The 21,590-nt window shown below is 45.1% G+C and overlaps 1 protein-coding gene across 5 annotated transcripts in view; it reads left to right on the top strand.

The window, feature by feature from the left end:
* POLK (DNA polymerase kappa) overlaps nt 1-21,590 on the top strand; it is a 1,025,073-nt gene that overhangs the window by 429,603 nt on the left and 573,880 nt on the right. For all 5 annotated transcript variants that reach the window (XM_085632293.1, XM_085632295.1, XM_085632292.1 and 2 more), the window contains one exon: nt 2,952-3,106. In XM_085632293.1, coding sequence (XP_085488419.1) covers nt 2,969-3,106 — 138 coding nt within the window. In that variant the 5' untranslated portion in view covers nt 2,952-2,968. The remainder of the gene's footprint in view (nt 1-2,951; nt 3,107-21,590) is intronic.

Raw genomic sequence — 21,590 nt, 5'->3', positions numbered from 1 at the left:
AAAACCATTAACAATTGTTTTCCAATTTACAATATTAAATGATAATCACTGCACTGAGTTGTACTTACTAAAAGTGCTGGTTTCTAAACTTGAACTTAGAAACATTAAAGAAAACTTAAATGCCCTGACAAAGATGGCCTTAGTGAACCAAGAGTTATCGGTTTGTTATGTGCAACTTTTACACGGCCACTATTGTTATTATATAAGGTAAACACCGGGGTCTATTGAAACATGGAGTCCGGTTTTATGTGTAGCCAAGACCTTGAACCGAATTACTTCAGGGTGCTCTGAGTTTACTGGACTTGCACTTTGAAGACAGCCAAGGTGCCTTGTCAGCTTTCCCACCGCTCTTTCACACGGGTACAAATGAGACGAAGAAGGGTGGATTGCTGGCAATTGTGAACAGGGCAGTGGTGCAGCTGTCAGGTGTCCCGGACCGCTTTCTGCGTGCAAAAATGGGGGGGTAGGACTGCTGACAGCGGTCTCACTTCGCTGTTGACAATTTGCAGACAGCTGGCAACTGTCTCAGGCCTCCTCCGCCGCTGTAAATACAAGGGTGAAAGGAGGCCCAGGTATGCAGTCATGCTGCCCCGTTCAGACCGGAGAAGACAGCAGTGGGATAGCCCTGCTGTCTCACACCTCCACCATTTCCACTTTTGCAAGGATGACCATGAGGCCCTTGAGAGTTGGCCCACTGCCCTATTATAACAAACATTGGTAACAGGTTTCGCCTGTGCGAGTTCTATTGGCTTTGTCAATGTGACATGGCTTAAAATAAAGAAAAAAAGCTCTATGAGACGGCTTGGGTGGACATTCAATAGCTCCCCCTTTCTGTCATACAAGTGACGATAAAACATACCCCAGTAGGTGAGGGGACTACAAAATAACTGTAAACACAGGGGCTTAATTACAAGCCCCTTGCGCCGTAGTGTCTCTTTTAATATGGGAAAAAGTGACTTAATAATGGCGCAAGGGGCTTGTACATAGGCCCTACAGTTTTCAAAAATCTCTCCTGGTGTTTGTGTATAATGACACTGATTACAAATGAAAGATTTCCCCTGGGCAGCTGTACCAACAATTGCGAGCACGAGACAGGTGTCTGTCCCAGGCCTCCTCCACCCTAAAACAAGCATTGGCATAGCCAATAGGTCTCGCCTTTGGGACCTTATAAATGTTTAGACATGCAACAGTTTATGTTGTTGCACCAAGGATATTGTACTGCATAACTAAATACTTATAAGGTTCCAAAGGCGAGACCTATTGGCTATGCCAATGCTTGTTTTCTTTTCCGGGCAGAGCTGCCATTTCAAACAGCTCAGTTGCTATTTTCTTAACGTGACTAAATAGGCTGTGCAATCCATCTTAAACTCAAACAAGAGTCTTGCTGTTTACTGCTTTTGCTAAAGTTTAGCTCAGTGCCTAGAAATAGCGTTAGGGTGTTAGCTAACCATGTCAGAAATGTTCTTGCTATTTTTGGTGACCATGACATGCATTGCTTGCAGTTCCTGTTTAAATTTTGTGCAGTAGACAAGGATTAAACATTTAAAAATACCTTTCTTGTTTCCTAGTGCTATTTTGAATGTGTTATTCATTGACAAAAGAGGGTTTGATGTTCTACTGTGTCCCTGAACTCATCTTGTGGGACTGGATATGACCAGAAACACTTCCTGTGCAGTATTGCGCTGTGGGTTGTGTATGGGTCCCAGTCCAATTGGATTTCCAATTCGTATTGGTGCATTGACTTAGTCCTTGTGCCTTTGGTTTACAAATCCTACCCCTGCGTCTGTAGTGGGGAGGCTAGAAGGGAGGAGGGGTGGTAGTGTGTGGGGGTTCAATATCTTATCAATGCCATACTGTTTTTATTTTGTATACAGTGCATCCTTCTAAAGGTGTAATTACTGTTGGGGTTCATGGCTCCTGCTGAGATCTTGAGGTCCAGTTCTTTCTGACCAAGTATAAAAGCATTTGCTGAGCTCACAGCTCAAATGTTGACAGGTAGGGTTAGGTTATAGCAAAGAGTCAGTAGTTCTACTTGTGGAGAGCTTGTATGTTGATTTTTCTTTTTATAAATAACGTTTCCTACGTTGATTTTTCTTTTTATAAACAGCGTTTCCCACTACTTTTCTGCCTTTGCTAATCTTTGTAAGTAAATAGCAGGTGTTGATGTTACATAAGGCAATGATACTCCATTTACTAATCCCCAAAAAGTGAAGTCTATGTTGTCTTTGCTGGGATTCAAACTTGTGACATGCAGATCACCATATATTTTGCCAGTGATCCATTCTATCAGCAAATATCACTATGGGCTCAATCAGAGTTAGCATTTTAGTGTGGAAGTATTCAAACTATAAGACTTCTATTATATTGTTGAAATACTTTTGCTAGGTTTGTATGTGTAGCATGTGGACTTGGTTATCAGTTTGGAAAGTATTGCTTATCTGTGCCAGATCAGGCTGAGCATCTACTACAAAGCGATCTTTGTGAAGCTGAAAAAGTGTTGAATGAGCACTCACATCTAAAATATGCAAATTTGGGTTATGGTAAGCCTGGGAGAAGGTAGGGTTCATCACTAGTTTGGGTGTGGATCATACATAAGTGGAGAGTTTGGATTTTTGTATAGATAATTGCCAGGTAATTTATGCAAAGCCTATCATCTTGTGATTTGCTCTATGCTTCCTATCCCTGGGCCATAATTACAAAAATATTTGAAGTGATCTTTGGAAAACGTCCACACACAAGACACACATGCTTGATGCCCCTCTGCCTTACAGCCTCACTACCATAGCATCACAGTTCTCACTGGAAGGTGTAGTTGTTCATTGACATCCTTTGGAAAGCTTTCATACCATGTTGGATGTGACTGCTTCTGAACATTGCTGCATCTGGTTTATTTTAAACAATACGTTTTTATTTAAAGCAGGCGATTGACATGTTCTCTTTTTGGGTTGTAGGAGCTGAAGAACCAAGGATGGAGAGTGCAAAGAAGCACGATGCACCTTCAGGAGACGAAGCCTTTCAGTTTCGAATGGGTCTCAATGACAACAAAGCAGGAATGGAAGGCCTGGATAAAGAGAAAATCAACAAAATCATAATGGAAGCCACAAAGGTGTGAACTCTGTAGCATGCTAACTATATTCAAACATAGTTGTTTTGTTGTACACTAATTGTATTGAATGAACAGTATCTTACGTCAGCATTTATTTTAAAAGAAAATTCGTTACTTGGCTGGATGGGCAGTGAAGTTCCCTGCTGGCCAGAAAAGTCCAAATCGAGAGGGATTTAATCAAGTAATCACTTTCAACCTGAACATGCAGTTACACGGCTGAACAGAATATTCTTCCACTCATCACATCATTAGTGCCTCAGATCCCACTACAAAGGGTGGTTGTATAATGTCTCCTTGACACTCCCTTCATACATGGTGCGCACAAATGACTCCATCCCCCCACACAAATACTGCCCATAATTAGACCATAAAAATGCAGCTCTGATTGTGAGCCGTGCTCAGTAACAACCAGCAACTAAAGCTAATTTAGCAGTTGAAGATGTCAGTAGCAGGGGGTGTGACCAGGTTTGAAGTAAGCACAGCCCCAAACACATCTAGTCCCAACCCCTTATCTGCCAGCAGTGACAGATGGAGGGTCTTAAAGGCAGGCGTTTCCCACCACGGGTGCCTCTGCCTGTATTTGCATAATGTGCGGTCCTTACTTTAAGCCTAATTCTTGTCACACCATGCTGACAGTAGTAATTGCCCTCAATGACAGGAGCGGCAGATGGTTGTGTGATATCAACATGGCATAACAACCACCACCATACTGATGCACTGCTCCATCTGACAGCCCTACAGAGCCCCTTGATGCTACCATACGGAACTGATGTCAGAACCCTAAAGACTCAAGGCCTTGTGGCAGTCCTTAGGACTATCTTCTATGGAGTTTGTAAGCAACACTACGGATAAAAGCAGGGAATTCTCATATGCCAGCTCAAGAAATCCTTGTGGAGGTCTTGAACCCCAGGGAGTTATAAACAGGGAAGTTACTACCTGGTTACATCTGGCGAGTCTCACCTCCACCCTACTACCATCTCTCCTCTCTGCCATGTGAAGATTTTGTGGTAAGTGCTGTTTGTCAATTCTTACATAATGTATATTTGTCAGGCCACAGGCAAAGGTTGAGTCGGGGAGACGGGCATCTCATTGACGTTATCCCAACCTTCCCCCATGCCTTTTAACTAGCAGATTGAGATGCAGTACTTTGGTGACGGAAAGCTACTGCCACTTTTTGCCAAGGTTTAAATACAGCAATAATGTTCGAACTCCATACATAATTGAATAGGAAAGTAATGAAGGAAGTTTAATGCTATCATAACGCAGTTGCTATGTGAAGGCCTGGCACTCATTGTGGAGAGCAGGGAGGAGGGAAGCCTTCGTGACCTTCATAATAGGCGCAGCAGAAACGCTAGATAGCTTCTTGTTGAGGTACGCGAGACCAAATATGGCACCGGCTTTTCTTTTCAAGCTGGCTATATGGGCCGTCGGTTTGGAGGTCTCACTGAAACATACCCCGAAATAATTGTACTTCTTAGTTGTTTTAATGACCCCGGCGCCCATGCACTATGTTAGAAATTTCATGTTCTTGTGAGGGCCACAAATCAAGACTTTGGTCTTGTCTTGGTTGATCATAAGGAAGTTTGCTTCGTTATATGGCTCAGGGCTCGCTAAATCCCGATTTTAGTGTGGTCCATTAAAACCATGTTGTCAGCATACTGTAAGATGTGTAAGTTTGACTGGCCTAAGTGTTGGAGTGCTAGGCAGCTACTCTCCAGGTATTTGCCCAGGTCGGCTGTATATAAATTAAAAAGGAGGGCAAGGTCGAACCCTTGCTGACGCTGCCATCAGTCGAAATTTTCGCAGTGACTGAGTTGGGACTTTTTTTTGCAAAAACAATTTTTATTGCTTTACACAGTTACAATTACCGTCATCAATTATTATCGTGCCAACAGTCATATCCAGCTGCTATGAACCAATGCATAACCTAAGCTAAACCACTACCAACTAGCAATTCGTTGACCATCAGCACTCCCATATGCATATACACCCTCCCCCATGTCAGTGTGCCAAAATACCAGGTATAAGGATAATTCTCTCTTTTTAAGTTGCCGTGTTATTGGTTGCGGGCCACTCCCCACCCCCACAGTCAGGCTCAGAGCTGTAGTGACTGAGTTGGGACTTGTTACCACACGGACCCACGTGTTAGAGAACAGAGAGATGATCGCCATCAGTAATTTTGCAGTAATCCCCCATTTGTTCAGTTTTCTCCATAGGGTGAGTCGGTCGACCTTGTCGAATGCAGCGCTGTAGTCAGTGAAGCATCAGAAAAGAGAGGGCTGGCAATTTTGAGCTTCTCGGTGACTCGGAGCTGCCAGTGGCGTGATGTTATCAATGGTTGAAGCAGATGCGCGGAATCCTTCTGGAAGAATGGCAGGACATCATTTACAGTAGCCCAGTCCTCTAGTTGTTGAAGGAGTATTCGGGTGTAGACTTCGGCCTCTAGATCTAAAGGGGCTAGCAGACAGTAGTGAGATGGAGTAGTCTGGTTCCCTTTTATAGAAATTGGGCACCGAATGGAGCTCCTCCACTCGTCTGGTGCTTGCTCTGAATGGAAGGCTTAGTTGAAGAGGGGGGTTAGCACCTTTGCTCAGTCTTCCAAGGCACATTTGAATATTTCAGCCAGAGGCCATTAAAGCTTGGGGTGCGTTGTTTTTCATTTATTCTATAAGCTAGCATTCCTGGGCCAGCTCAATCAGTTTATACTGTGTTCCTGATGGTAAGTCTGTAGTACCCCGTTTATAAATGCCCACTATTGCAGTTAACTGGCCAATGTATAATGCATTCACATATTTGATTCAGGATTCTTCTGGAACGACATTATTCCTGGAACAGTTGACAGATTTGAGTTTATTGATACATCTCGTCTACTTCTGTGCCATGTTTAGCTAGCATTATTTTATAGACACCGTCTTTTAAGATTTCTTTTGCTTTTAAAATTATGTGCTGTGGTTCCCCTACCTGCACTTGTACCTCAGCTGGTCACTTGTTTCCATGCCGCACTCCGATCCACCACTGGGTTTCCCCACTTGATGTGAAGAGTGCAGCACTTTGAAATCCCGGCTTCCTGTTCGCTGGGGACTGCTGGGGGCAGAGCGGGCTGCCTACATAAGTCACATGCCTTATTCGGCACGCAGCAGACGCGCGCAGCGGGTGCGCCAAAGGAGCACCAGAGGTAAGCCTGTCTGCGGCCGACCGGGGCTAGGGGCTAGCAATTATGCCCGTTCCACTACTTATTCGGCAGCTGAACTGATACAACTACAGGGGACTTGGACTTTAGATCCTAAGACTCTGACTACCCTTGATGAGTTAGGGATCTCGGCACATGGGGATACAATGTTAGGAGCCACTTATGCTGGGGAAACTTATACATACAACAAGCCCCCTTCAGTTACTATTACTCCTGAGGCGAAGGATATCACAATTAGCTATTTGAACACTCGTTCAATGGTAAAACATCAGCTCGAATTATTTCAGTTTATCAACTCTGATAAACCTGACATCCTCCTACTCTCAGAAACGTGGCTTTCTGATGAATCTGCCCCCGACATCTTGGCAGCAGTTCCCGATAATTATTACATTCTTCAGTCAAACAGGCCCTCAGGTAAAGCTGGGGGGAGGGGTCGCAGCTATTATACATCAGATACTTCAGCTTACTGTACTGGGGATTGCAGGTATCCCTTCAGTTGACAGTTTAATACTGAAATTTGAATCATCCCAGTCTCCTTTTATCTGCTGCTTATTTTATAGACCTCCCTATCATATGCCTACATTCCCTCAACTGTTGGGTGAAAAGATCTCACACTTAGCCATTAACCATGCCTGACTCCTCATAATTGGAGATTTTAATTATTGGCCCAGCGATGTACGGAAAAGCACTGATTCCCTAGAATTCACTGACCTCCTTTCTGGAATGAACTGCGTCCAACATATAAAGGTAACCACCCACATAAAGGGACATATTTTAGATCAAGACTGATCCTCTAACCTAGAAATTTCCAAGCCTACAATTTCCGTGTGTACCTGGTCGGACCACCATATTATCTTATTCATGATATCTAGTATTTCCCCTCCTAAAAATCTACAGGAAAGAAATCACTTGGCCAGAAACTGGAACCGCGTCGACATTAGCGATTTCTGTTCACTACTAACTGCCACTGCCCCTATGGCACAGGAATCCCTCAACACTCAGGCTAAAAACATCAAGACATGGCTCGAATCCGCAAGCGATCAACTCGCCCATCTTAAGAAAATCAGAATTAAGCGACCACATGATGCCCAACGTTGGTTTTCCAATGATTTGAAATGTAAAAAACTAACATTCCGGCAAGCCGAACGCCGATGGAGGCAAGATTATTCCCTGGATAAAAAAGCTCTTTATATAACTCAACTAAAAGAATATAAAAAAGCCATTCTCTAGACTAAAGTAGACTATTTCTCCTTAAAAATCACTACTTCGGCCAACGAGTCCAAAGATATTTTCTCTATAGTGGACGAACTCACCAATCCAGATAGTCACTATGAAACTTGTTCCATCTCTCAATTCTTATTTCATTGAGAAAATTGCCTCTATCAAGGCTAGCATCTCTCCTCCTATGTCCACACTGCCATCTCCTGATCTAGGCAAAAACCCACTTTTCCTAGACCAAATTCCCTTAATCTCTAATGAAAATCTTTTCACTCTACTTAAGAGTCAGTTCTGGCTTTCCTACTGACTGCTGCCCGCCTCATATCCTACGTGAAGCTTTTTTTTACCTCCCCGGATCCGCCTCTTTTATTTCTCAACACCTCCCTCAAATTGGGTATTGTCCCCGGCACCCTTAAAACTGCTGAAATTGTTCCCATCCTGAAGAAACCCAATTCGGATCCTTTGGTCCTCTGCAATTATCGTCCTATTTCTTTGTTGCCTTACTTAGGTAAAATCTTAGAAGCTCACGTGACAGACTGCCTTTGTTCCTTTATCGAACAATCTCACTTTCTTGACTCTCGCCAGGTGGGATTTAGACCTGCCCACTCAGTCGAGTCAGTCATCCTTGCAGTCATGGATGAGCTCAGAGGGGGTGCTGACAAGGGCCTCACCCAGACTCTGGCACTCCTGGATCTATCGGCCGCGTTTGACACGGTCGATCATGGTCTCCTGATTGACCGTGTCGGTACTAAAGTGGATCTCTTCCTACCTCAGCGACTGATTCCAAGCAGTTCGTCCCGCTCGTTTCTCCTCTCACAAAAAGAAATCGACTTGTGGGGTTCCTCAAGGGTCTTCCCTTTCGCCCCTTTTGTTTAACTTGCATCTTTTGTCTCTGATTCGGTCCTTACGTGGAAAAATGGTTGAAACTTTTAATTACGCTGACGACCTACAGTTAGTGTCTGACATTAACTCTTCCACCTCCTCAGTGTCTATTTTCCAATCTATCATTAGTTTTATCAGTGATTGGATGAATGATAATCACCTGAAATTAAACCCTGATAAAACTGAGCTTATTTTTACAGGTGGAACTGCCAACCCATGGAATTCCAACTTTTGGCACTCTATGCTGGGCAGTCCCCCGGTTGCTCTGTCTGGGGTTTTGATCAGCAGCGATTTATCCATGAAGGCCCAAATCAGCGCAGTGGTCTCCTCTTGTTTTTACCACTTTAGAAGAATCCGCAAGATCAGTAGATTCTTGACCACTGAGGCCTTGACTCTGGTCATGTTAGCACTGGTAATCTCACGCATTGACTATGCTAACTCACTATATGCTGGTATCCCGGCTTACCAACTGCATCGTTTACAGTTAGTGCAAAATCAGTCGGCAAGGCTGATTGTCTGTCAGCCTATGCGACATCATGTCAAACTCCTTATGAAGAGTCTACACTGGCTCCCGGTGGCCAAACGCTGTGCCTTCAAGCTAGGATGTACCATCTTTAAAGCCTTAGCCGGGAATGGACCAGACTTCATTTCCTCGAGGATTCAACACTATGCTCCTTTCCGCAATTTACGTATCTCCAACTCAAATTTCCTCATCACCCTCTCATTTAAACGTAAAAAACATGGAGGGCTCAGATTTGCAGTCCTGGCCCTGCAATTTTGGACCTTGCTCCCTATGGAAGTGAGGCTGGCAACCCCTTATGAGCATTTCAGAAAACTGCTAGAGACCTTTTTATTTTCTCAGTCATATCAGTAAGCCTATTGTGCTGTAAATGCTGCTTTTTCCACTGACCTCAGCGCCATGAAACCGCCTGGTGTACATGCGCTCTATAAGCACTTTTAACATAACATAACATTGATATGGTTCCAAAAGCTGGTGAAACTTGATTCCTGCTCTGGTGCTTCCTTTACTTCCCAAGTTGTTCTTTTATATTTCTTGCACATATTAGCTGCCATCGTAGCTGAGTTTGCAATGGGGTTATGTTTATAAATGCCTGGATATACTGCTGTTGGTGCTGCTTTATAGAGTTTGCCCTGGAGGTTAGCTGTGTGCCTCTAGGTCCCAGCAGATGGTCCCTTAGCTTGATTATTAGGTTATCCCATTTGGGCTGTAGGACCTCCAGTGTTAGGGTGTCAAATTTTGTAATCACCTTTTACAGCCATTTAGCCACTTTTGAGGTATCTGTAACTCTCCATTTGATCCTCCTGACTAACTTGGATGCTTCAGCGTCCGTGGTATAATCCACCTCCCAAAGTTTGTTTGCTGCTGGAACTTGCAGGTCAAGAGTTCTAGTCAGGGGGTTATGGTCAGTTTCCTGCCATTCCGGGATCTCAAAGTTGGTCAGATGGCTTGCTAAGGATCATGGCAAGAAGACAAACTCAATTGTTGAGATTCCCATGAACGTAGTGGGAAACTGGCGAGAAGATCTTGGCTCTTGAAGGTTCGTTCCGCAGAAATTAATGTATAGGTCCCCATAAAGTTGTTTAGTTTTGCCTGTTCTTTGGTTTTACTGGTTGAAGAGCCAATGATCTGCAGTTCCCTGATATTAAAGTCCCCTTCTAGCAAGATTTAATGTGTCACAAACTACAGAAAAAGATCTTCCAGGCTGTCATAAAGTTCTTGAATGGCGAGAGTTGTGGCAGCAGCTTATTAATAGCAGTGGAGTTTCTTTGTAATTAATAAATATTCCTGATATTAAGGCACCTTGTAAGGCTGGGGAGGTTCAATTGAGGAGCGTGACTTTGATCTTGCAGGAATGTTTAATGAAGATAGAAAGTCTTCCTGGTGGCTGGCCGGATAGATTGGTGCATTTTGTGGAGGTTAAAAGCTTGTAGTAGCCTTTAAAACTGAGGGAGTAAGTGCCCATGTCTCCTGCAAGCAAATAATGTCACTTCTGTCCAGGTAGGTCAGTGTGGATTTGCTGGACAAAGTTGATCTGAGACCTGCCACATTCTAGGTCGCAATTTTGAGTTTGGGCCCTGTCTGGGGTTGCAGACAGCCTTGGAGGTCAGGGCTAGGAGCGATATTCTGGGATGTCCCTTCATGGGTTACATGTCTGGCACCACCCGTCAGAGGAATGGCTGCTTCTTGTAGTGCATTCTACTGTTCTTAGGTTGTCACATGAGATTTCAATAATGTTTGCAGCTTTTGAGGCACTCGGGAGCCAGTCGTCAGTGGTGCCCCATGCACCCCTCAGCATGCTCCTAAGTGGCCTATGATGCTTCTTTTGCTAAAACAGGTGAGAATATTTCAGTGGATGTGGCTTTAGGAGCTCAATGGCCCATTCCTCGAAGATCCTTGCTTCCTTTAGGATGGCATCCCTAAAGTCCTCGCTCATCCAGGAAGTTATTGTAGTCTCCGACTTTCCTTTTCCCTGGATACGGGAGAAATTTATGGTAGTTAAATCAGCAGAAATCCGTTCCTTTAGTGTAGAAATGTGTTGAAATAAGCAAAGGAGGTTGCACCTATAAAGAATGTTGTAAAAACCCCTTGGGTTATAATGTAGTATGAAAACCAAATTGTACTGTTCCATGTGTGGCGTCCCCTGGTCTGGGGTTTGGGAGCTGTGAAACCTGAAAGGGTTGAGGCGGTTACGAGCTTAGATTCCTTAAAGAGGCTACCACGATCGAGGAGTGTCTTACTTAGGACACCATTCTGCAATTTGCCATTAGGCATTGGGGCTTGATAGTGACTATGGATGGTTATGTGCCCCTGATGTAGTTTGTCATCTAGGCGGGGGAGAGGCCCTTCCTGGGATAAGAAGTTAGGCTGGCAGATAGCTCAGGGACTGCTATGACCACTGTTATGAGTTCTATTGTTAAGTAGCCAATTGTTTAGAACTGTATAAGGAGATATTGTAGTGATGCTGTTGACTGCTGTTTGTGTCGCAGAGGTTGTTTTAGGTATAGGTGCCCCTGGGCCTTGTGCTTTGACAATTGGTGGCTTGTTCCTCCTGAGCATTGAGTTAGTGATGTGATGTATGAAATTAGATCATCAGTTAAAGTGCTCGAAGCAGCTACCTCAGTGTTCTGGCCCTCCCATTTTATGACGGGGAGGAGAGTTTCCTTTTACTTCCTGCCCACTGATCCATATGTAAGGACCTTTCTGGCTGTCCTGCTTAAATTTGTAAGCTCAATGGTGAGTATAGAGCTGCAGGCAGTCTTGGTATTCAGTTCATTGGCCTTGGCTGAAAGAGCACTAGTTGTCCCTTGCACAGCTGTATTAAGATTTGTCGATTGCACAGATTGCAGTGCTGATGGCTACTTCGTGGTTTTTGTTTGGTTAGGGTGGGGAGCTGGGTTAAATATGGGAAAATACTTTATAGCTTCATGATCTGGGAGGACCTGATGAACATTGTCTGCCCCTAGATTTGGAGATCTCTGTTAAGCTAGGTGTTGTTTTTTTTTTTTAATTGCTTTTTTAATATTTGTTTTTCGGCCTTCTTGAGAGTGTGAGATTTGTTTCTGTCCGTGATTGTGTCAGATTCCAATTGTAAGCTGGACTCACCTTCCCGCAGGCTTTGGGGAGGCATAGAGTCTGTAATAGTGTTGGATTGAGTCCCATCTTCTGTAAAGCTCGGCAAAGGGCTTGTCCTCGGTGGCACGTGGGGCGACCGCTGCTTAGCAGATGGCAGAGTCAGACCGCTAATCCTGATGTGGTATTGTGCCGTTAGCGGCAAAGGAGGAAGAGCCGCGGGAGTCAGATACTTTAAATGGGGCAGTACTTTCCCGCGAAGGTGTATTTTAGTGTGTGGCCTTGCTCTTAACACTTTCCACAAGTGAGCATAAGATTTCGGGCAAAGAGCTTAGTTTTTCAATCCGTGGGAAGCATTGTCAATTGTCATGATTTGTTCGCCCCCAGGCGACCATGTGGTTTTCCAGTAAGGTTAGTCTGAGTCCCAAGTCCACTAAGTTAGTAGCAATTGATGGAATTAGGTCGATATGGAGTGCCATCTTCTGAGAATGCCATAGAAGTGCATTGGCGATCGTGTCTTGCTTGATACTTAGGGTGGCCAAAGAAACTGAACAAGGGTTAGAAGGCTCAGTAAATAGTGATGCATGTTTGCCAGCCTGGGCCCGAGTGGAGCTGGTGCGGCTATTTTAGAGTGCACTTTCAAATGCTGGTGTTTGTGCCAGTGAGGCTTCCATCTGGGCTTCCAATGTGGCTACGAAGTGGTCCGATAGGTTGCCAAGCTCCTGGTCGGATATACTTTCCCTCCTTTGCTTCAGTGAGGGCGACTGGGTAGGATTTATCACTGATGAGCTTCTTCCCTGGTTTCTGTCCGATTATGTCACCTGGGGTGGGGAGGTGGTTGTGCTTGCATGGACTTGTGTTGCTACTGTTACTGCCTGCAGGCACTGGATAGTCAGTGGGTCCTTGTTCTGCTTGGGTTTTCGGATCAGGTGGAACCCGCTCAACAGAGCCTTTCTAACCCAAACCAGAACGTTACCCCCTCCCTAGGGCCTTTTTACACCTAAATAACCACATATATATGTACCACCTAGGGACAGGGAATTCCTATTATATATATATATATATATATCAAGACCTCACAGCCTCGCGATCTCAGACAGACCCAGAACTTCCTACCCAGACGGCAGCCACAGTCTCGCGGTCTCAGACAGACCCAGAACCTCCTACCCAGACGGCAGCCACAGTCTCGCGGTCTCAGACAGACCCAGAACTTCCTACCCAGACGGCAGCCACAGTCTCGCGGTCTCAGACAGACCCAGAACTTCCTACCCAGACGGCAGCCACAGTCTCGCGGTCTCAGACAGACCCAGAACTTCCTACCCAGACGGCAGCCACAGTCTCGCGGTCTCAGACAGACCCAGAACTTCCTACCCAGACGGCAGCCACAGTCTCGCGGTCTCAGACAGACCCAGAACTTCCTACCCAAACGGCAGCCACAGTCTCGCAGTCTCAGACCTCACAGCCTCGCGGTCTCAGACAGACCCAGAACTTCCTACCCAGACGGCAGCCACAGTCTCGCGGTCTCAGACAGACCCAGAACTTCCTACCCAGACGGCAGCCACAGTCTCGCGGTCTCAGACAGACCCAGAACTTCCTACCCAGACGGCAGCCTTAGCCTCGCGGTCTCGAACGGACCCAGTACTTCCTACCCAGACGGCAGCCTTAGCACGAGCTCATCCTATTATCACCGTAGTACACGATAGGGGAATCGGGGTTACTATGTATCAGATCACACAAAGACTATTAGTTGAGCACAACCTGTTCTTTAGTTCGAGGGGCTCTTTTCTCCCTCATTCAGTTACCACTTACCTGATCAGGATTAACATCTGTTCATGTCAAGTTGAATCTCACTAGAAGAATAGGCTATCCTCCTATACAAGGATACACAACACATGCTGACTCACAACAAGCTAAATACTTTATTTAATTGCTACATGCACACTCACAGAATACATCATATATACAACCTGCAAGGAAAGTAAAAGGTTAAGTTATACAGTTCAATAAAAAGGGGTCGACATCACCTTAGTCGTATGTAGCCTGTGCTCAATGGTCATCTAGGTTCCCTTCTCGTCTGTGCCTCGGCTTCGCCTGGAAGTCACACCTCCGCAGTCGCGGATCTACTCCCTTCTCCCTCTCCGAGTCACTGGAACCTCTTCCTCATCGGCTACTCTCTCCTCTTTAGATTCAAGTTCATCATCTGTCTTCCCTGAAATAAGTAGTAGCTTTTCTGCTAACGGCCAGGTGCCGCCTATGGACTAGAAGCAAGTGCCAATATCTAACTCAGACTTTCACTAATATAGAGGTGCATTCTCTCATGGAAAATTCCAGCTCGAAACCTGCCGCCCACCAAATTCCTGTACCTCCCCGTGCCAAGGACACGTTCCCAGCCGGCCGGCCTGATGTAGTGTCTTCGGCAGGGGAAGAATACACTCCTTCGATAAGGGCCGGCCTGAACCGGTTCTCTCCGAGCGAATAACACCTCATAACTAAAATATCACCCTTCACCTAGAAATGTCCCAAGCTGCCGGGGCAGAAAGAAAGATGGAGTCTCTCCTGTCTGAGGCCTACCAGGCCTGAATTCAGCACGACTCCATGAAATACCCTCACTATAGGGCAGGTTATCCTTAATACTAACGAATCTATCCCCTAGGCTATGTATGTAAGCCCTGATCTATGGGGAGGAGCACAGGATCGTGTCAAAGTGTCTAATAAATAGGCTCTATTCACTACTCTAATCCTTAGACTTGGATGGAAAGAGACTGAAGTCATATTAATCGCTCTACAACACAAGAAGGCCGGGAAAATCGAGCAGTACATTTCACCCTTGACTTCAGTCTATTATACATCCATTAAACAGAACTAACATCGGTGGAAGAATAATATGAAACAAAACTAACTGATCTATGTCTAGTACCGAGTGTACAGAAGTGAAGCAGTGAAGGGATACACTGAATAAAGCAACAGATAAAAATCAAAACAGCGATAGCAATCAAAATGCCACCTAATGTGTGGCGTAACATATGCACGTCCGGTAACCAATTAAAGAGCCAGTCAAACCAGCCCTGATCAATGTGTTTTCTAACTTCATCCGTTAAGTCATGCAACTTATCTAGGTGTGCACGAATGGATTGTGTATGACTCAGTCTGGTAATGGCACACGGGCCTCCGGAAATGTTTGCAGGGACATATGGCCAGGAAGTGTTACCACATGAGAAAAGCCATCCGGCAGGTAGCAACATCGCACGATAGTGACTGGGAGTAACTACCAAACTATTGCAAGTCATATTGTTCTGGACTGAGACACGTGGTCGGTGTCCTCTGAAAACACAAAGTCCGTTCGTGAGTTGTGAATGAAGTGGCGCCTCTTAACTTGAGGCGTAGGCATTCAGAAATTGCATTAGGATTATATGTAAGAAAGAAGCATAGGTCACCTCGTGTGATATTATACGTAATTATTTGGGACTGGATGGGGAGTTGCATTCGGCAGTTCAGTGCACAAAGGACAATATACATGGGTAGCAAAATCACCCAGGATAATATTCGGACGAGCCTTCGAAACGTTAAAGATACTAATTAAAGTCTCCAGTGAGGCGGGGACAGCAACTAGACAAGTCGCTAGAATGTCATGCACAGATCTCATCGGTGTCAAGCAGAAGTGAGGGGCATCAGTCACTCTCTTGGCCAGTAATGTCCAAAAGTTCGATGACGAATCCCACGCATTGAAGGAACGCAACACTCGGGTTCTCAGTTCATCCCGGGTTGACGGGATCCCTTCTCTCTCGCCGAACCAATCCAAAAGGAGTCCAGTTCCGACACATCCTGCAGCAACAATCCAAAGAATGATCTGAAAAAGAACCAAATACAGGCATTAATCATTCTCGTAAATAACATTTATCAGCTGGGACAGCTTCCCAGCTATCTTTCCCTGGCCTCATAACCAAAATGGTATTGTCCTGACCGGTGGCAATAACCTCTGCTTGTTCAGGGGGATTCTTAGGCGATTGCACCCAAACCCTGGCCCCAGGGTTATCCGTAGAGCCAAAGCCTTTCTGGCCACGTACAGTTAGCAAAGTTGGGGCAGTGCCTTTCAATATCTCGCCACTGAAAACAGGCATAATGAGTAATTGAGCCACTCGGTCAGTGCGGTGTATCAGTAAGTCAATCTCACTGCTATTTAGCAGAAGTACCTTAATCTCTCCCTGATAGTCACTGTCGATGACACCTCCAAGTACCTGGATGCCTTTTACAGCCAGCCCCGATCTAGGGGCGATCAATCCAAAATTCCCAGGTGGTATATGAATACCAACACCAGTAGCAATGATGACCCGATTCTTACTCTCCAGAACGGTGTCATCCATGGCGTGCAAGTCTAAACCTGCCGACCCTGGGGTAGCTCTGCATGGAGTCAGAGCTCCGGGAGTAATTTCCCAATACATCACAGTTTCACTGATTACATTAGGCATAGTCTCAACATTTGGGGGAAACAAACGCATAAGTGGAGATTCAGCATTTAAAAAAGGACGATTATTCAGAATCAATAGTGCTTGTGGTAAAAAGTCTCACCAGTTTTTATACTTGTCATCTGTTAACTTTCGTAATTGGTCCTTTAACAGGCCATTCAATCTCTCCACCAGGCCCGAGGCCTGCGGGTAGTAGGGTATATGAAATATCCATTCAATATTATTTTCCACACAGAATTCTTGTACCAATCTTCCACGAAAATGGGATGCATTATCAGATTGAATTTGGAATGGCACACCATAATACATCATAATTAATTCTAATGTTTTTATGGTATTCAATTGGGTAGCTTGCTTACATGGAAGAGCTACCAGCAAGCCACTATATGTATCGACAATTGTGCAAACATATTGACAATTCCTACTCATGGGAAGGGGTCCGATGTAATCAATCTGCCAAATTTGAGCGGGCAATTTCCCGCGATGTAAATGGCCTCTAACAATTTGGGGTACCTTACGCTGTCTGATATGTTGACAGACGGGACAATGTAAAATAAAATTTTTGATTAGATCCAGGGGAATATAAATTCCTCTATCAGCAGCCCACCTGCTAGTGGCCTTCTCTCCAAAGTGTCCTGCCTTCTGGTGTGCCCATTTCGCCAATCCCGCAATATCAGGATCTTGTCTGTCCACCACTGCCTCAGCAATTTTAGATTTTTCATCTGCAATGTTATGAAAAAATTTGTCAAGGGAGTCTATTGGAGTGTGAGCATCCACATGGAAGATTGTAACAGTACTCTGTGGGAGCATCTCCCAAATCTCTTGCCATAACTCTTTTCCCCACAATTCTTTGGAATGTAACTTCCAATTATGGGAATGCCAAGTTGGCAACCAAACAGCCAGTCCATTGGCAGTTGACCAAGAATCGGTAAAAATATGACATGTACCAGGTAATTCTTGTTTCAAAACTTGGTAAACAGCGTAAAGCTCGGCAAATTGGCTACTCTTCCCTTCACCAGTTGTGCTCAACAGTTTCTGTGTGACCGGATTATAAGACACCGCCTTCCAGTGCCGTGTCGTCCCAATAAACTTCGCCGACCCATCTGTGAACCAAACATGGTTTCTGTCCTCAGCGGACAAATCATCAAAAGGTCTACCCCACTTAACAGGAGACTCCTGTTCTAAAGGTACGGAACACTCACTCTCAGTCTCAGTCGACGGTGCTTGCGCCACTTGCTCATGTAAAGACGCAACTCCTTTCGGGCCCACACGTGCCCTGTCTTGTATGTACCATTTCCATTTAATCACGCTCGCCTCTTGAGCATGCCCAATTCGATGAGTTTTCGGTGAACTCAGAACCCACTGCATAATAGGAATTTCAGGATGCAAGAATATATCATGTCCCAAAGTCAATTGCTCGGTATCCACCAAAGCCCAATAACAAGCAAGTAGCTGTTTCTCAAAGGGTGTATAACGCTCACCAGCATCAGGTAGCTTTTTGGTCCAAAAACCTAACGGTACCTTACTCCTGCCTTGTTTCTGCCACAAACTCCAATTTGCATAAGGGCCTTGCACAGACACATTCAAATCCACATCACCATCACGTACAGGCCATAGATCCATAGCATGTTGAATTGCCTCTTTCGCCAGACTAAATGCATCTTGCTGTTGCTTATCCCATTCAAATGCATTCTTTTTACGTGTAATTCGGTACAAAGGGGCCAATATTTGACTCAAATGAGGAATATGCTGGCGCCAAAAACCAAATAAGCCAATGAAGCTCTGGGCTTCCTTCCTATTCCTCGGAACCGAAAAATCAAGAATCTTCTGTTTAACTTGAGGGATCACCTCGCGGAGTCCCTCATGCCAATTAATACCTAAAAATTTTACAGCTTGGGACGGACCTTGTAATTTATCCGGATTGATCTCCCAACCTTTCTCACGCAGACACTCAATGACTCTATCTAATTGTGTCTGAACATCCTCTTGTGTTTCGCCTTGGATCAAAACATCATCAATATAATGACATATCTGAATTTTGGGATGAACTGGTACCTCAGCCAAATGTTCTGCCACCAGCCGGTGACAAATCGTAGGACTATGCACATAGCCCTGAGGAAGACTTCTAAACGTCATCTGACGCCCGTTCCACGTAAAACTGAACTGTTCCTGACACTCAGGGGCAATTGGAATAGAAAAGAAAGCATTAGCAATATCGATGGACGCATACCATGTACCTGGATGTGTTTGGATTCTTTCAATCAGGGTAATAACATCCGGTACTGCAACAGTCAAAGAGGGCGTGTGTTTGTTCAATTCTCGATAATCAACAGTCATGCGCCAAGAATTATCACTCTTACGCACCGGCCAAACAGGATTATTCCAAGCAGAAGTAACTGGAGTTATAACACCTGCATTAACCAACTCCTGAATGGTGGTACTAATCTCTTCATGACCACCTGGAATACGATACTGCTTCTGACAAACCACTTTGGTCGCCTGGGGAACTTGTATGGGGGGCATCCTTAAACGACCAACCCGTATAGGTCTGGACGAGATATAATGCGTCGTTCCAAATTGGTAGCACCCATCATCAAGATGCAACGTCATTCCCTTCAAAATATCAATTCCAATTATGAATTCTAAGAGTGGCACCACTAATACAGAATATTCCTTTCTAGGGATTCTACCTATTCTCATTTCAAGCAAAGTTTGAACTGCAGGGGTTTCTTTTCCTCCTAATCCGGTAATAGTAAAAGGCTGCCCTGTAAACTTCTTTGATTTTCCATGAATAAGAGTGGCCTCCGCTCCTGTATCAACTAATGCTCGGGCCCTTTGGATATTACGATGTCTCCAATAAATATCAATATCTACATAGGGTCTATTATCTCTATGAGCCCATCTGTGTACCGGAGCTTGACCTATTTCCTAGTCATTCTTACTGCATTCTGTGTACCAGGACAAATCAGGATAAAGACTCTCACGTTTCTTAGGTATCGGTACCTCCTGTTCATATCCATTCCCCGTACGGAACGGATTCAAGTCTTCAGTATTATACCGTGGGTTACGATCAACCAAGCTGTGACGATTCTCTCTCCTCCTCAACTCAGGAGATTGATCCCTATCATCTCTACGCCTGCTGTAAGCATGATCATTTCTCCCCCTTTCCTTTTCCCCCTCTCTCTCCCTGTCCCGCTCTCGACGGGGGGACAGATCACGTACAGGACACCGATCATCACGACGATCAGAGCGCCCACGGCGATCGTCATCACCGCTACCATCAGAACAACCACGATCACACTCAGTCGTTCGAACACGCCGGGCACCCTCCTTCCGATCCAAGCCCCGTTTGCGAAACAACTCCCACAAATGAGCAGTAGTCTCACCATCAATGTCCTCCCGACGTACACCATCAGCCAAAAGACCAGTAAAGATATCACGTCTAGTAAATTTATATTCACCAGGAGTACGAGTGTCAGACCGGGGCTGACGTTCAGGTTTAAACCACTCACCCAACTCACCGAGTTGGCGCACCGATTCCAACACCGTAGATAGCACATTACCAGTCTGGTTAATCAACAAAGTCATCATGACCTGCTTGTAGGCGACAGGAGAAGAGCGAATGATACGATTCCGCACAGAAGAAGTCAACATCCCATCAAGCAACCTGTCAGCAGTGCCCAGAAAAATAGCCGTTTTCATCACTTCCTCCTTAAGACGTTGCGCAGCATCACGCAAGGTATACCACGGCTTGTCATTGACAGGCCAGTCAGATTCAGTAGGATACTTCAAATTACAACCCTCAGTCGCCAATTGGAGCAAAGAAATTTGACCACCACCATTATAGTTACGAAAATGATCTTGCACAGTAGAATCCAAACTCAAAGAACAAAATTTCAAACAGTCGCCAGTATCCAGCATAATACCGGCAGCGCCCAGTTCATAAAGGCGCACCATCCATGTGAGCAAGGCCTCACCAGTCCGCTGCCGAAAGCGCTGCAAAATATCACTAATTTCTTGTTGAGTAAAATCTTCTAAACAGTCCAAAGAAACACCCTGCGGAGCATTAGGAGATTGCTGCAACTTCCGACGAAAAACCGGATGCGCAGAGACCACGGGACGAGCATCACAAGGAGCCCGAGCAGTACTAGTAGAGGGACAATCAGTGTAAGAAGCATCGATCCCGCCCGAAGAACGAGCATAATCACGGGGTGCACCATCAGAGGTGCGAGAAGCAGACTTACATTCATGACGGGAACGAGAAAACTCGTGCGTAACAGACTCCTCACCCGAGGAACAAGAGGTACTCGAGTCCCAGATATTACCATCCCATTCATCAGGATTCCAATCTAGTCCAGCTTTCGCCACGACCAGACGCACCTTACGCGTCGAAACTCGACCACGCCTGTTCTTGTACTTATAACGAGCAATCCGCACAGCCGCCCTTTCGGCAACCGTTTGGTAAGTGTCAAGTTTGTCAGAAAGCAACTTATTTTGACATCGCAGTAGAGTATTAGAATTCTGAATCTCAACAAAGTGTGCCTCCACATCCTTAAGAGAGATCTGTAATTTCAACAATCTCTCATGCAGAATCCGATACGCAGACAGAATAACCCAACCTCTGCGCCCCAAAGCGGGAACCTCCTCACCCTTCAATACAGGTGCCGTCTGCAAACAAGTAATCACGTCAGCCGGTTCCGCCGACTCCAAAGAAGAGTTCCAATTTTCACTCAGACCAGTAGAGTCAGCCCACTCACGGGCTAAGGCTCCATAAGGCGTTGAATCCCATCCGGGAATATCAACGGACAATTTAAGAGTAGATTTAGATTTCTTAGAAAACATCGCGAAAAAAGAAAGAAAAAGAAACGCAGAGAAAAGAAAGGAAGAGAGAGAGAGGAAAAAAAAAAACTATACACGCAAATATATAAAAAAGAATGCAAAGAAAACCACGCACACACCGAAAGCAAACATAAGACAAACAAAACGCACACAGGTTTCGTAAACAGTTCGTGACGCCAAATGTTCTGCTTGGGTTTTCGGATCAGGTGGAACCCGCTCAACAGAGCCTTTCTAACCCAAACCAGAACGTTACCCCCTCCCTAGGGCCTTTTTACACCTAAATAACCACATATATATGTA

Source organism: Triturus cristatus, chromosome 2_1, assembly GCF_964204655.1.
Source record: "Triturus cristatus chromosome 2_1, aTriCri1.1, whole genome shotgun sequence".
NCBI classification, from domain to species: domain Eukaryota; kingdom Metazoa; phylum Chordata; class Amphibia; order Caudata; family Salamandridae; genus Triturus; species Triturus cristatus.
The sequence above is the reverse complement of the archived record's forward strand: the minus strand, read 5'-3'. Positions and strand labels throughout refer to the sequence as shown.